The sequence below is a fragment of the Pleurodeles waltl genome, chromosome 9, assembly GCF_031143425.1.
Source record: "Pleurodeles waltl isolate 20211129_DDA chromosome 9, aPleWal1.hap1.20221129, whole genome shotgun sequence".
NCBI lineage: Eukaryota > Metazoa > Chordata > Amphibia > Caudata > Salamandridae > Pleurodeles > Pleurodeles waltl.
Window position 1 is genome coordinate 27,968,408 of NC_090448.1, and position 15,808 is coordinate 27,984,215.

General features: G+C 46.1%; 1 protein-coding gene across 4 annotated transcripts in view; it reads left to right on the top strand.

Annotated features, from left to right (window-relative positions):
• USP19 (ubiquitin specific peptidase 19) overlaps positions 1–15,808 on the top strand; it is a 458,230-nt gene that overhangs the window by 277,187 nt on the left and 165,235 nt on the right. For all 4 annotated transcript variants that reach the window (XM_069206188.1, XM_069206190.1, XM_069206191.1 and 1 more), the window contains 2 exons: positions 9,618–9,758; positions 10,466–10,584. In XM_069206188.1, the coding sequence (XP_069062289.1) occupies positions 9,618–9,758; positions 10,466–10,584 (260 nt within the window). The remainder of the gene's footprint in view (positions 1–9,617; positions 9,759–10,465; positions 10,585–15,808) is intronic.

The window sequence follows — 15,808 nt, forward strand, 5'->3', positions numbered from 1 at the left end:
CTGGATCCGGAACAGGGCAACCAGCAAGACTAAGACTAAGACCTTCCTCTGCATCCATTCCAGTGCTGACACCCCCAGCACCTCTGCCGACCCTAGGTGGAGCCGCCCCATTGTTATTCCACACTCCGACTTGAAGCTGGATGGGCATCAACTGACACTGCCTCCGTCGCCGACCTGTTTCATGCTTCCCGGGGAAGAGCCAATTCCTTATTTGTTTGATAGGCCTGGACAGGAATGTAGGAAGCTAGCTATTTATGTAGTGTACCAATGTAGGAGTTCACCATGTAAATAGTCCAGTTGACCCTTATTTGGTTGACAGTCCTTACTTTAATCATCCTAAGTGCTCTATTTGTGATAGGCCTAATCTGCTCGACCACACACTATCAGAGTGGAGTGTTGAGCATATGTTGAACACGCAGTCAGTAAATGAGGCACACACTCCATAAGAAGTCTGGAAAAAATATCACAGATTTTTATATATGTTTTGACACCTGAATCCACATTAGCCGGTAAGTACTTTGAGTGTTAGTAAATTTCCACAAGAACAACTATAGAAATAGAAAACTGTCAAACTTGTCAAATTGGAGGCATGTACCATGAACGCTGTAATATTATCCTATGGAGAAACATTCTCTAAATAGGTACTCTTACAGATGATTTAGAGTACTATTCTTCTCTACTTAAGGTAAGTCGAGGCCAAGGTCCAAGAAAGCACAAACAGTTCAGGTTTACCTGTCGTGGTGCGTCTGGGTGCCGAGGTGCATTCAGTGGTAGTAGCATCCAGTCCTACGTGCTAAAGTCATTGGGGGGAAAGTACCTGTAAGAAAAAGCTGCAAGTGGGGATGTAGGTAGCAGTCCGGCAGAACCCATGGGAAGGCTCAGCTCATGAGGGTCCCTGGTCTGCAAACGCACCTATCAGTTTCATTGGACTCAGGCTCAGGGGTTTGGGTGCATAGTTAAATCTGGCGGATCGGCGAGTTTGAGGCTCTCCCAGTTTTCGGTGCACCTGCAAAAGAGGGAGAAAAACACAGCAAGATGAGTTCTGGATTGGGGCTGGCCTCTCTTGAAGTCCTTCAACGTGCAGGTGAGTTTTGGCTACGGTGTTGTTAGTACCGAACACAAGCAAGCATGGGTGCTTGCAACAGGCTCCAGTATCCTGGATAATGATGCAGGGAACCTCCGTAGTGGATCAGTATCACAAAGTCTAGCTAGATCGACGGGGCTGACCTCCTGGACACTCAGTGACCTCTTCCTGGGCTGCTGCTGCATCGGTAGACCCAGTGGTCAGCAGATCGTTGGTCCATACTGTGCGGTTGGAGCCTGCAGGCAGCAGGGAAGTGGCTCCTCCACTCCAAGGGAGATGCTGCAGTTTGACAAAGTGCTGGAAGCCCTCCAAGGCTCTGGGAGGATGCACAGCTGCAGGACGAATCAGGTCCTTGCAATTTTCGGGACAGAAGCAGGCATGCAGGGTTTAGCGCCAAGTCTACAGCTAGTCCACAGTTTTCGCGTATTTGGCTCTTCTTCTTTGTCCTTCTTGTAGTCAGGCAAATCTGCTTTGCTGGTGTCAGGGGGGCCAACTAAATACTGAATTTAGTGGTGTTAAGGGGGTGTTTAGGGTAGTAGCCAATAGGCTACTTAACCCTCTGGTGACTACACCCCCTAGATGATCACTTCTTGGGGAGATTGGCCCAGAGTTCATAGTTTCTCCAAAATCAAGATGGTGAAACCCTTCCTCCGTGGAACACATCAGGTAACCCACCTTAGGGTTTTTACTATCCTGGAGTTGCAATATGCCTACTGCATAGCTAATTTCCCATCTGTCCTGGTGCCAGATGAGCCTCAGGGCAGAGGGTGACATTCTCCAGGTCTGGAGGAAGCCGGGGTTGCATATCAACTGGTGCAGGGTTTTTGAAGCCCCTGGTCTTGGTATGCAGAATAACTAGCCATCCTGCTAGAGGAGGTGAAAACACCTTCTCTGGTGCAGGCATTGTTTCCTGACCTCAGAGTACTGGCTGCCACCTACAGAGGGTCAGAAACTTGTCTGTGGTGGCATAATGGTTGAGATCAGTCAGCCAGCACACTATAAGACGGGTAGGTTTTCCGGGGACACCTGTATGGTGTCTTCTGGGTGCATGTCATAATAAATCCAATAGTGGCATCAGTATGGGTTTATTAAGACGAGGTGTTTGATACTAAACACCATAGGTTTTTCAGTAAAGCCATCATGTAGCTGGGGAAACTCATAATGACCAATGCCAGTACATATACTTAAGATAGCTTCCCTGTTCACTTGTACCATCCAGTAATTGAACTAGACAGCACAGGGGCATATCTGCATATGCAGATATGCCCCCACATGTAATATAATGCACTCTGCCTTTGGGCTATAAGGCCTTCTGTAGGGGTGATTTACATATATTATATTCAGTGACTTCGGCCTGGCACACAGTGAGGGTGCCATGTTGTGTTTTCACACATGGTTTGCACCATGTGTTATTGTGATGGCACTCTGCATGCGATTTTTACGGGGGCCCTTAGGGTAGAATAATACATGGTGCAGTCATTAGGGATACTCTTTAGTACCCACGCCCTAGGTACCAGGGGTAACATTTACTAGGGACTTATGGGTGGTAAAGTGTGTGTCAATTGTAACACAATTAGACCATTTTACCTTGTTTTAGGGAATGAGCACTGGCACTGGCAATCTGGTTAACAGGAACCCAGTGCACATCAGCCAAAAAACATCAGTACCAGTGGCAAAAAGTAGGGGTGACCATGACAAGAAGGGGCACTTTCCTACAAAGAAGACAAATGGGATTGTTCTATAGAACCTTATGGTTACCAGCTCCCAGTTTAGAAAGAGGACAGCTGGTATAAGGACCTGGCGGAGATCAGTTGGTTAGACACATCTGACACTTGCTTGGTCTCTCCTACTGTGGCTACGGAGGAGGTAGCCTCTTTTGAAATGGTGGTGCGTAGGGCGGCTGAGCTCTTGGACCTTCAGTTGCCCAGAGACAAACGTCTTGACAGAGGTGCTTTAGCCGGGAGTCTCCCCTTCAATGAAGCCCTTACAGACATCCTTCTTCCAGGCCCGGTCCTAGCCCTGCACATGAGTTTGCCCGGGGCCATTGTGCCACTTTTTGGAACCCCTAGTTTCCTTACTCAGAACCCCACACTTGAGAGCTTGGTGGTCCAAGCCTCCACATCCAGAATTAATCCCTTCACGTTCTCTACCACTCTACCTGATGGGGAATCTAAGAGGCTGGATAACTTTAGCAAGAGAATGTTCTCTTCCGCTAGCCTAGCACTATGGTAGTTAACACCCCGAGCCTATTGGGTAGTTATTCCCATATGATATGGGACTCGGTTGCTCAAGTGCTGCCTGTGGTCTCGAAGGAGTGCCAAGCCATACTTACCCAGGCTGTTGCTGATGGGCAAGATGCAGCTAACTTGAGTGTACCATAAAGTAAGGGCTCAACATGAACGACTCGCTGGGCAGAGCGATTTCATCGTTGGTGCCATTGCAGTGCTACACTAGGCTGAGAAGGACTAGCTTTGAAGGGGATGTCCAGGCTTTCCTCGTGGACGTCCAGGCTTTCCTCGTGGACATGCCTTTTGATAGCTCTTGTCTTTTTGTAGAGAAGGCAGATTCAGCACTAGGGTGCTTTAAGGGCAGCAGAGCTACGGCCTAGTCTTTCGACTTGTCTATGGCTCATGCCAACCCCAATCTGCCTTCTGCCCATTTCATGGCAACGGAAGGGTTCTCCCCCCCCTGTGCCCATTCCCTCCCAGCTACCATGGCCAACAGGCTTTCAAGCCTTTTAATGGCAGAGGGTCCCATAGACCATGTCAAACATGCGGCCAGTGGTCCGATAAGGTTCTCCTAGTTCCCCACTCCCGGAAGCCGCTGCTTCAGAGGCTCTTTACTTTGCCCTCTGACCATCATGGGCACCCAGTGGGAGGCATGGTAAGCCATCACCTGCACCACGAGCAGTCTTTGATATCAGAGGGAGGGCCAGCTCTCTTTGCGCTTGTCAAGAAGTGCAGGCTGTTTTGTCCAAGGGAGTCATAGAGAGGGTGCCTGCATCAGAAGTAACTCATGGTTGTTATTTCTGCTGCTTTCTGGTGCCAAAGAAGGAAGGAGGGCTTCGTCCTGTTCTAGACCTGCGCCTTCTCAACCTCTTCTTGAAAAAGGAGAAGTTCAAAATGTTCACACTCGACTATGTTCTGTGTGCGCTGTACCCGGGAGACTAGATGTTGGCATTGGACTTGCAGCTCATATATTTCCCCATCCTGCCTGCCCACAGACATTACCTGCACTTCATTGTGGATCAAGAGTACTTTCAGTTTACTGTGCTCCCTTTTGGCTTTCCCAGCAGCCCTTGGGTATTCACGAAAGTGATGGCAGTAGCTGCAGCTCATCTGCAAAGGGTGTGGGGGGGGGGTAGAGGGTGTTTCAGGCCTTCCCCTACCTCAGCGATTAGCTGTTGAAAGTGAGCTTGCCCCAGGCACTCATCTCCCACCTTTAGACTATGGTGAACATCCTGCACTTGTTTGGGTTCATTATCAACGTGCCGAAGTTGCACTGATTCCCTCTCAGATGCTTCCTTTCATCTGCGCTGTTCTGGGCACGCTTCAGTTTCGGTACTGTCCTCCCCAAGTGGCGAGTCCAGGATATTCAGGCTATTATTTTGATGTTTCAGCCTCTATCCTGGATTTTGGGGAAATTGACTTTGAGGCTGTTGGGCCTCATGACGTTCTGCTAGTTACTCGTGCCCGCTGGCATATGCGGGCACTGCAGTGGGATGGGAAGTCAAGTGGGCGCAGCATCAAGGGAATCTCTCTGACATGGTCCAGATCTCAGAGGGAACTACAAAAGATCTACAGTGGTGGCTAACGATCAGTGATTGGGTCAGTTGCAGATCCCTCTCCATTCCCCCCAACCAGAGCTACGTGTAGTGTCAAATGTGTCACTCCTTGGCTGGGGTGAACATCTTGAAGAGGTGGAGATCAGAGGACTCTTTGGAACTCTGGGTGATGTGCTTGATATTGAAAGCCTTTCTTCCTTCGATCAAGAGAAGGCTGGTGCAGGTGTTTACGGACAATACTACCACAATGTGGTACTGCAACAAACCAGGTGGGGTGGAGTCGTGGACCCTATGTAAAGAGGCCCTGCTTCTCTGGACATGGCGTGAAAGTCAGGGCATTTCCTTGGAGGTTCAACACCTGGCATGTTCTCTGATAGCCAGAACGGACAAACTCAGCTGCAGATGCCTAGTGGATCATGAATGGTGTATTGATCCAGGGGTAGTGCAAGGTCTCTTTCAACTGTGGGGAGATCCTTGTTTTCCACCGGCGAGAACATGCAATGTCAGGAGGTTTGCCAGATGGAGTTTACAAGGCGAATCTTGCTCAGAGATGCTTTTTGTCTCCGATGGAGCTCGGGCCTCCTGTACTCCTTTTCGCCAATACCAGTCATGCCCAGAGTTCTCAAGAAGATCAGGAATGACCAGGTCAAACTCATTATTGTGGCTCCGGACTGGGCACGGAGAGTCTGGTATCTTGAGCTGCTGAGCATAACAACAGTCCTCCAGTTAGGGTGCCTCTTCAAGAGGATATTCTGTTGCAGCAACAGGGGAGGGCCCTGCACCCAAACCTGCACGCCCTCCATCCTCATGCGTGGAGATTGAGTTGCAGCAATTCTCAGCTTTCATCCTTCATCTGGAAGTTTGTAATGTTATTCTGGCAGCCATGCATCCTTCCAGCAAGTCGGTGTATGCCTGCTGTTGGGACAAGTTTGTGTGATAGTGTGCTTCCCACAATGTTGACCCCCTAGCTGCATCTCTCTCACAAGTTAACTTGTTTGCATTGTCTTTAGCCCCGCATGGCTCTCCTTTGGGCAGTTAATGGTTGCCTTTCTGCCATTGCAAGATACTTGTGGTTGCCAGAGCAACATTCTCTCATTAGGTCGCTTGTTGTGGCTATATTCTTTAAAGGCCCGCAGCATCTGTTACCTACGCCTTTCATCATGCCTCAGTGGAACCTCAACCTAGTCCTCACCTTTCTCATGTGTGCACTATTCGAACTTCTGCACAATTGTCCTCTCAAGCTGTTGACTATAAAAATTGTTTTAGTGGCTAGAACATCGGCCATGAGGATCAGTGACCTGCAAGCGCTCTTGGCGCACCCTCCTTATACCACCTTTTACCCAGACTAGCTGGTTCTCCAAATGCATGCCTTATTCCTTCCAAAGGTCGTGACTGTTTAGTGCAGGCTCCACCTCATACCTCCAAAGAGGAGGAGAGACTAAACCACCTGGACTCAAAAAGAGCATTGTCATAATACCTTGACTGTCAACTCATCATAGGCTATGTGGGAGCAAAAATCAGAGAAAGCTGTACCGTAGAAAGCTGGCCCTTTATGTGGTATGTGGTATGTGAATACCGTGTAAAGGGTCCAGGGGTTCCCCAGTGGGTGTACAGGGCCTGATGTGCAGTTCCAAAGTGCTCTGTTTAGGGGTAGTGTGGTCGAGAAGCCCTAGACGTAACACAGAGGAGTGCAAGACATCCACAGATGCACACAATAGTCAACAAATGAGACACTACTCAAGAAGGAGATCTACATCAATTCGGAAAAATAGCAAGTACCTTTATACATGTTTAGGCATCAGAGAAAAATCACTTGGGTAAGTAAGTTTTTAAATGGGAATTCTTTTCACTTTAAAAAGTGGACACTGCAATTTCTGAGTTCTGCAATGTTATCCTATGGGAGGAAAAACAAGTTCTGCAAACCGGTAGAATACCGTGACTGGCAAGACCAATCTCTTGGGGTTAAGGTGAGTAGTGGGCAGGGTCCAAAGCAGCACCCACAGTACATCCTTAGCGGCACAGGGGCGGCCGGTTGCAGAACAGCGTTGGGTGCCAAATGTGTTCCTATGGAGATTGGTCACTGCAGAAAGGGGTTGCAGGCTCTGGCCAAGAGGCCAGTCGGGCTGAACCAACAGCAGGGCTCAGGCCTCACGATGCTGGGGCACAGAGGTATCCTTAGGTGTTGGGTTTTCTTGACTGGAGCAGTCGTGGTAGAGGGGTGCCTGTGTGCAGAAGCTGCAGATGTCATCAGAGAGTCCAGGAGGTGTGAAACCACAATTAACTTGGACTCTGGAGGGCTGGGTAACCTGTTGGCACCCGTGGTCCACTTCAACGGGTGCCATGGTGTCTTCCGGTGTCAGGTTTTGGTGGTTCCAGAGGCTTCAGAGTCCCTTCTTTGGAGTTTGTTGTAGGACAGGACCGCTCTCCACAGGAGGTCTTGAGTCTTTTTTGAAGGCAGTCAGTTCTCCCAGATTTTTGGAGTCACAGCTGCAGGACGAGTCTACTTTCGGTGCAGATTTTGACGAGGAATGGAAACAGGCTGGCGGGGTTGGTACCAGGCCTGCTGCTTCTTTTTCTCCTCTTCTGCAGCTCTTCTTTGTCATTGGTCTTTAGGCCATCAGGATCTGCTTCTCTGTGGCTAGGGGCTTCCCCAAAATACTGAATTTACGGGTGTGTAGGGTGGTAGCAAATGGACTATTGTCCTTTAGGGTCACTACGTCCCTATATGACCACTTCCTGTGGGAAGTGGCATGATCCTGTCCCAGAATTCCTACATATGCCATCACAAAGATGGCTACTTCTGAAAAGTCATATCCACCTTGCAGTATCCCACCTTAGGGGTGGTACTAGTCGGGGGCGGCACCCCTAGCCGAATAGCTAATTTTCCCACCTGTCCAGGTGCCAAATGAGCTCTGGACAGGAGGGGTCCCTGTGAGAGAGGCCAGGTTTGCATTTCAAAGGCAGCTGCCCTTTGAGGCTTTCCACCTTAGGAAGGCTAATCAGCTGGTCATTCTGTGGGAGGGTGTGTTACACCCTCTTTTTTTTTTTGTTCTGGGCCTCCTGAGAGCAAAAGGCTGTCACCCTAGGGGTCTAGAACAGTGTCTCGGTTGGCAGGCTTGGCAGACACTGGTCAGGGAGCACAGCAGGAGGCTAGTAGGGTTTCACGGGGCACATCTAAGGTGCAATCTGGGTGCATTTATTGGCAATCCACCACTGGCATCAGTGGGGAATTACCAATAAGAGATGTTTGATACCAAGCATCCCTGTCTTCAGTGAAGCCATCATGTAGCTGTGGAACTCATGTTGCCCAGGTTCCATTACATGTATTTAAAATGGTTTCCCTGGTCACTCACTGTGTCTAAGAATCGACAAAGACATAGCAGGAGCATATCTGCTCATGCAGTTATGCCCTCATATGTCATATAATGTACTCTGTCTTAAGGGTGCAAGGCCTGCTAGAGGGGTGACTTACATATATTTAATGCAGTGTTAAGAGACACTGCAGTTTTGGGAAAGATCTGGCGCTGGGGACCTGGTTAGCAGGAACCCAGTGCACTTTCAGTCGAAATCACATCAGATACCAGGCAAAAAAGTATATGTGTGTGTCAGTGTGCGGGGGGGCAAAATGTCAAAAAGAAGCACTTTTCTACAGATGATCCATCTCATGATAGATTGTCTTATGCATTACGATTTGCTACACATTGACCAAGAAACAGCCCCTGATGGCTTGCGGTCTCACTTCACCAGAGCCAAGGCTGCGACCACTGCAGTAGGGTGCGGCGTCCCGGCATGGCCAGTGCTACGTGGAGCCGAACAGTACCAACTACCTGCACACAGGGGTACTGCTCGAAAATCTTCCAGGTCCTGTCTAACGCCTGGAGATATTCTAAGAAGTTAAGGAGTGTGCAGCTAGATAGCATCTACCAGATTAGGTGTTATCAAAGGTAAGTAACTTTAAAGTTTATCCCACTTTCCCAGTTATTTTGAGATTTGGCGATGCTGATGTTTCAAAGAGCTCAGTAGTTTCTTGTTTTTAGATTGGATAATTGTAATTGGTAGTAGAATTTCTTTTGGTTATGCTAGGGGAGAGCTGTTGATTGTGGCAGAATTATTTGTTTACTTTTCCTGTAGCTTCTTATTAATAACAGGTGAATTACTCATAATGCAAAAGGCACGTGACTGTGGTTCTCTGAACTTTTTAAGTCTTTTTTTCTTGTCTTAGCCTTTGAAGTGGAGTTTGAAAGATTTTACATTGTTATTGCTATCTTTGATCATGATAGTTTATTTTGTGTATTTATCGTATAATTTATGTGATTCGGAAGGCCTGTTGACTATTGCAAGTCTCTTGTCGTTACACTTTTTAACATTGCATTGTTTCTTCTTGGAATTTTGGAGACCTTTGACACAATTACATGAGTGCTCATGCTCTCTTACAACGGCACACAAGTGTGTAGTACCTGTAGAAATAAAAATATTTCCTGAGACATTAACTTATAAGAAAAGGTAAGCTCGAAACAGATACTGAATTTCTTCCAGTTGTAAATCTTTACTTGAGCTGCTGCACCCTGATCCCTGCAGCGAATTCGGCCCTCACATGAACTTTGAATAAAAGGTTATTTAAGTTATTAGAAAATAAATGTGGCTCAATTTGCCATGCTAAATGCATTTGGTGAAAATGGAGGCTCATGCCACCAGAAACGTAATCATATTTCTAAAGGTTTGTCATATTTATTTTTATTATTATTGTAGGTGATAAAGAATCGTTTTCATCGTTTGTTCCTGCCGTCCCATTCTCTTGATGCCATAACCCCTGCAGACTTGCTTTTCTGCTTTGAAGTTCTATCTCCTGATTTGGCAAAGGAACGGGTAGTCGTTTTGCAGGTCCAGCAGGTATGTACCACTGTGGTGTGCGTAAGCATTATTGTGTATGGTGCCCACTATTAACCTGTGGCCTTTTGGTCCTGACTGCTGTGTGTGCATACAGTAAACAAGCAACGTGTTGCTCCATGTGCTGTACGTTGAAATATCCATATATCTAATGAGGAATAGTCTTTTGCGTAGGTCAAGTGTTGCTTTGTTACATTTTTGTACCTCTGTATAGGACTAAGCATTCCCATCAAGTTCTTCAGACAGTGTGTTGAGTTCACAAGGACACCTTCCACATTCCTCCTACAAAAGCACTTTCAATAGGACACCACAAACTGAGACAGAAGGGGACATTAGTACCACCAGGGACTTAAGGTTTGTGCGGTACTCTGGCCAGCAGTACACCCAGTGTGTCATAGACTGGACTGTGTGAGAGGAGGGTGGCACACCTATGCTGTATTTAATCTCTCATTATGGCAGACATTTAAGTGCCAATTCGTAGAAATACATGCTTCGCAAGAAAGAAGGAGAAATATAGAAAATGCTTTCATTATTGGTATCTTCATTATTTTCCTGTTTTGTCAGACCTGGTGATAAGTGCTACCATTATTTTGCATATGTTCTGCTACAGCCTGGCTTGATTAACACCTTTGACTTTTGTTGCCTACTTTTACTGATGGCCTTAGATGTAAAATCTAATCAATTTGAATGTCCTTTTCTTCCTCCTCCAGCGCCCCCAGGTCCCCAGTGTTCCCATCAGCAAATGTGCTTCATGTCAAAAGGTGCAGCTTACTGAGGAGGACAAGCTAAAGCGTTGCACCAGATGCTATCGGGTTGGATACTGCAACCAGTAAGTTTGTTTTCCAACCCAGATACCTTCCCAGATGTTCATGTTTGTATGCTGTACCCGTCTCTTTCCTCCCTTTCAAGTTGGAAATAAAACTCATTAATAAAATAAGGGAGACATGGATTGTGTGTCCCGTGGCTACCAATGTTTGTGCACAAGTGGCATTACACTTCGCTTGCCGTTCTTGGCTGAGAGATTCAATTGTGTTTCATAATGTGGTCTTTGAATGGATAGAGTTACTGTTTTTGCTCTTTCCAAATTTTATATACAGTTGATATGTATTCAAACAGCTTCCTCAATTAGTATTTCATGCCATCAAAATGATTTTAATCCTAATGGATCGAGAACATTTTCAGAAACCCTCTCCTTCAAATGCTCGGCGGTGCACGACGCAGAAACTTTAGAACATTACTGGCAGGAGTGACTGACAGTCTCCATTCAAACATCACCTGGCTTCTGTTCTGCATTGCATTATCTTCATCGATAGAATAGTTCCCCGCTTCATGCGTGAAGCCAAGAGCACTTTTCATTGGAGCATTGTCCTTTTTAGTGTATCAGAGGGCGTCTATGTCCATCTGACCTTGTGAAGCACTCTGTGATAGCCCATCTGGGTATAAATATTTTCCGGTGAAAACACTGATTATTCTTAGCGAGCATTTTCAAGCCTGCCTTACAGCACCTGATGTGCAAGAAAGGTGTGAAAGTTTATGAAAAGGAAGAAAATAATTCAGTCTGATAGGCTTACATTGATAGGTGAGAAAAACGATCCAGTCTCCTTAAGGATCCAGGAGCTCCTCCTTCCCATGATGCTCGGTACTTGCAGTTGCCAGTTTGTTTTCTAGCTTCAGTAACTGAGAATCCCTAAACACATGAAAGGTTTCTTACACTTTTTTTTTTTTTAACTGAATTCTGATAGCAAAACTTTACGTTTCCATTTTTCTCTTGACGTCTTCAACAGCATTCTGTTGAGTGAAGCCATTTTTTGCTGCCTTCACCGGAGAACTGCCCTCTCATTTTGATAAGTTCCCACCTGTGGGAAGATGAAGACAATTTTCGCCTCCCACAAAGTCTGTGGTTGGTCTGCCTATCTCATGCAAATGTCCAGAAGGACCGTAAAAGACCAAGACGATATCAAACTCCGGAATGATGCAGGGCATGAGAGCAGAGGAGCAAAGGAAGAAGAAAAGTCTGGAAAAGTCATCTTCTCATGCTTCCCCTGAAAGACAGTCTGCTCGTGAGAAGGACCACCTCCCCCCCACCCCCCCCAATAAAGGGAGATCCAGAGAAAGGAGGTTTTCAGGAAAGCACCAGTGATCTTATTCTGTCGTGCAAGGTCGGCAGTGAAGTTGAGAGCATGGAATCTGACCTGCTCCCTGCAAAGGTGGGTTCGACGTCTGGGCTTAGTGACATCATAGCGAGCGTGCCAAAGACCTGCAGTCTGAATTGCCCTTGCCGTCGAAAGCTGTTCACAGTTCAACGTGGACAAAGCCACCGGTGAGGTCAACATCCAAACCGGCTTCGATTTAGACATTGTTTTGATTCCCATGTTGAAGACAGATCACCAAATAACATCACTCCTTTCAATGTTGAAAAAAGACAACATGGCACTCCTGAGTCATCATCAGCTGTGAAGAAGCGAAGACAGTCACAATCACCTACTCTTTTGATGCCTATGACTGGTACTCCGCCTCCGTCAGTTATGCCTTTGGTTTCAGCATTGCCTCTACCTTCACCAAGACCGGTATCACCTTACCAACAAGGTGACATGATGATGATATGACACTTCAGTTATTAACCTTATCTTTTACTCTAACCCTGAAAAAAAAAGAGTTGTGCGCTTCGTTATTCCTCCGCAAACTCTGCCTCATCCATTCTCACTGGATCCACATTCACAACCTTTCAAAACTTTATTACCGGTAATCCCCTCTGAGGCCCCAACTCGGGTAACTTTACAACCCGTAGATTTGTTGTCTCCCAAGAGAACGACCAGCATAAGTGTCTACACAATGTGAAAGAATACTAACTCAGACTCTTCATAGATGTCCAATGTGTTCCCATTGCACTCCAGAAAGGCGAAAAAGACAGATGATCTTCCAGATCGACATCTCCTATTTCAGACTCAGATTATACTAATTTATCTCAAACAATTGACTTTGCCTGCCGAATCACCATCGTGTGTGTCCCCATCAACAACGTGACTTTTCACAAGTCCTAGCCAGGGAAGTGCTAACCAGACGTTCATGTGGAGGTTCCACAATTGTAATTTCTGTACTTCTACAAACTTTATAGCCAACAGAAGCCCTAAACCTGTGCTGCCTTTTCTACTGGGCCTGCTTAACATTGTAGAGGAAAAGTTCCTCACTGCTGCCATTCTACAAGCTGCTGCTGTGCACTTGTAGAATAATAGAAGGCCCACAATAGGAGTCAGACTCTCTAAGAACAGGACGGAAATCCGATTCAGTTACAGTAACCTCAGTGAGAAGGCGCACTTCAGCCCCAGAAACATCAGGTTGCCAGAGCGAGGAAGCAGACATCTGGATGCGACTAGCAGAAAAGTATGTGGAACAGCAGGTACACACTGGAAAAATACCAGCACGACCACACTCCTCAGAGGGCGAGAGGGAAGTATGCGAGGCATGTCAATCTTTGATGATAAGCCAAAAGGTCTCCAGCAAGACTTCGCTGAAATGCTGCATGAAAATTCAGTGGATGGTAACCACATTGTAAGTGCAGCAGTTGATTCGAAAGGATTTGCAGCTATGGGATACTCTCTGCTTATCCACTCCAAGATCCTTTTGACTCCACCTTGCCATTTCTAAGTCTGAGGCACAGCTAAAAAAATAAGAACCTCCCCTCCCCAGGTTCTACTTTGCTCAGGCAACTCACGGAGGAAGAGATGCTAATGATGGAGGCCAAGGCAAGACGCTGAAGGCAGTGGGGTCTGAAGAAAGGAGACCTTTCCTTAAACAGCAATTCAATGCAAAATATAGGAGGTATTATCAATGCAGGGTTCAGACACCTTGCTGGCCTTTCCAACCTCGGCAACAACAATACCCCCAAGGACCGAGATACTCATACTAGAGAAGGTTGTTGAAATGTGAATCATCATCATCAAAAGTTCTCTGGTAAAAGTTTGTGACAAACTAATATCCCTTCCCCCTTCTGTTTCGTTCTCCAAAGAGGGAGGGAGAGTGGTGTCTTTTCATCTGGCAGAGTGGACTTCAATTGAAAGAGCCAAATGGGTGCCAAATATTAGAGGTCATGGATACTTCGTTTCAAGAACATCCCACCTCCGGTGCCTCCAAAACCAACACTGAAGCACCTTTAACGATTCTGTAAAAAAGATCATCAGTCCAAATTCAAATGGACAGTACCATCACCATGCATTAAGTAAACCGGCAAGGTGGCACCAGTTCAAGACCACTGTCTGTGAAAGCAGATGTCATCTGTCACAAGGCCCTGGCCAGGAAACCACCGCTGACATCAAGGCACATTCCAGGAGCACTTAATCAGCAAGCAGGCTTTCTACGTTGCTACTATGGAGAGACTCACAAATGGCTTCTGTACTAAGAAGTCTTAAACTGTATCTTTCAAGAGTGGGGAATTTCTTCTGTAGACCTCTTTGCAACAGCAGAAAAATGAAAATCAGACTTTATATCCAGTCTAGTGGGACTGGGGTTCCCAGGGAATGCTTTTCTCCCGTTTGGTCAAGTCCAATTCCTTTACGCCATTCCTCCGATTATTTTAATTCCCCACAGTAATGCTGAAGCTGCATATTTATATGGCGAAAATTATATTAATAGCACTAGATTGGCCAAAGCCAAGGTGGTACTCACATCATCTTCAGATGCCCATGGAACCACACACAAAGCTTTCGTACAAGCCAGATCAGACCAGACTTCTGGTGCAAATTCAACACCTAACGTTTATGTAATCGAATTTGGCTGCCTGACTCCTGAAGTCGGACAGTGTGGTCATTTGCATCTTCTACTAGCATGTATGGAAATATTGAAAGAAGCGAATTGTCTTTTGACAAGACAGCTATGCCATGAAATGGAAATGATTCTGCATATAATGCTAGGAAAATTGGTACAATCCAATCACCTGTAAGGACGACAATATTTTGCCTTCTCTGCATGCTTTAGCCTAACCAAGCTACAATTCACATCAGTAAAAGTTAATGTGGTTGCTATTACAGCCTACAATAAATCTCCCAATGACTATCATTCTTTAAAATGTCAGTCAGCAAAGACCTTTTGAAAGGACGTAAAGCGTTTCTTCTAATAGACACCCTTCTCCACCTTGGGAGTTAAACATTGTTGTGTCATAGCTTAAGGGTTCCTCTTTTGAGGAAGGCTACATTAAAGAATTTCTCCTTCAAGAGAGCTTTCCTAGTTGCCATCACCTCCGCTTGAACAGTGAGCGAGTTGCTGGCTTTACCAGCAGTAGAACCCTGCACTGTATTACACTCTAATAGTGTAGTACTCGGAACATATCCATCTTTCTTCCCAAAAGGAGTTTCTGACTTTCAGGTTAACCCGATTATTACTTTCATTCCTAGTCTTCAGTGGCAGGCGTGCCTTGCATTTACTGAAACTAGAAGGCTGAGTTGATTCTACCTAGATAAAACAAAAGACCTAAGGAAAATTAAGCAACTCTTCATTAACTGTGGCTAAGCAGTCTAATGCTAAATAGATACTAATCTGTATCGTATTATGGCACCAACTAGTTCACAAACCTTTGCCAGAGAAGCCCACGGCTGTAGCAATGACAGCTTGGATCAGGAATAGTCCAGTTGCTGACATCTGTAAGGCAGCAATATGAAAATCGATCTACACATTAATAAGACACTATTGCTTACATTCAGACACTTAAGCATATGCTACAGCTAGCTAGCTGCTCTGTTCCAGCTTGTATGACTATCAATGTAGATCCTTCAATGCAGAAGAAAGTTATTTATTTGTAGGCCTATTCTGCTTCATAGGGATCTTCATTGAAGCCGTAAACAACCTCCCCACCTCCCCTGCTCTATCCATGCGGGCATGGTAAAGCAAATATGAAATTCATTCTCTCACCAATGTTTGTGTTAAAAGGAACTGGCTCTGTAAGTCAGCTGCTGCTACAGTCACAGTACAGGTAGGGGAAGCTCCTGGCCTTTTAACGAGGCAGGACATTTATTCTCTACTGTCAGTGAAAGCTGCATTTGTTTTTTTTTTTCTCTTTCACA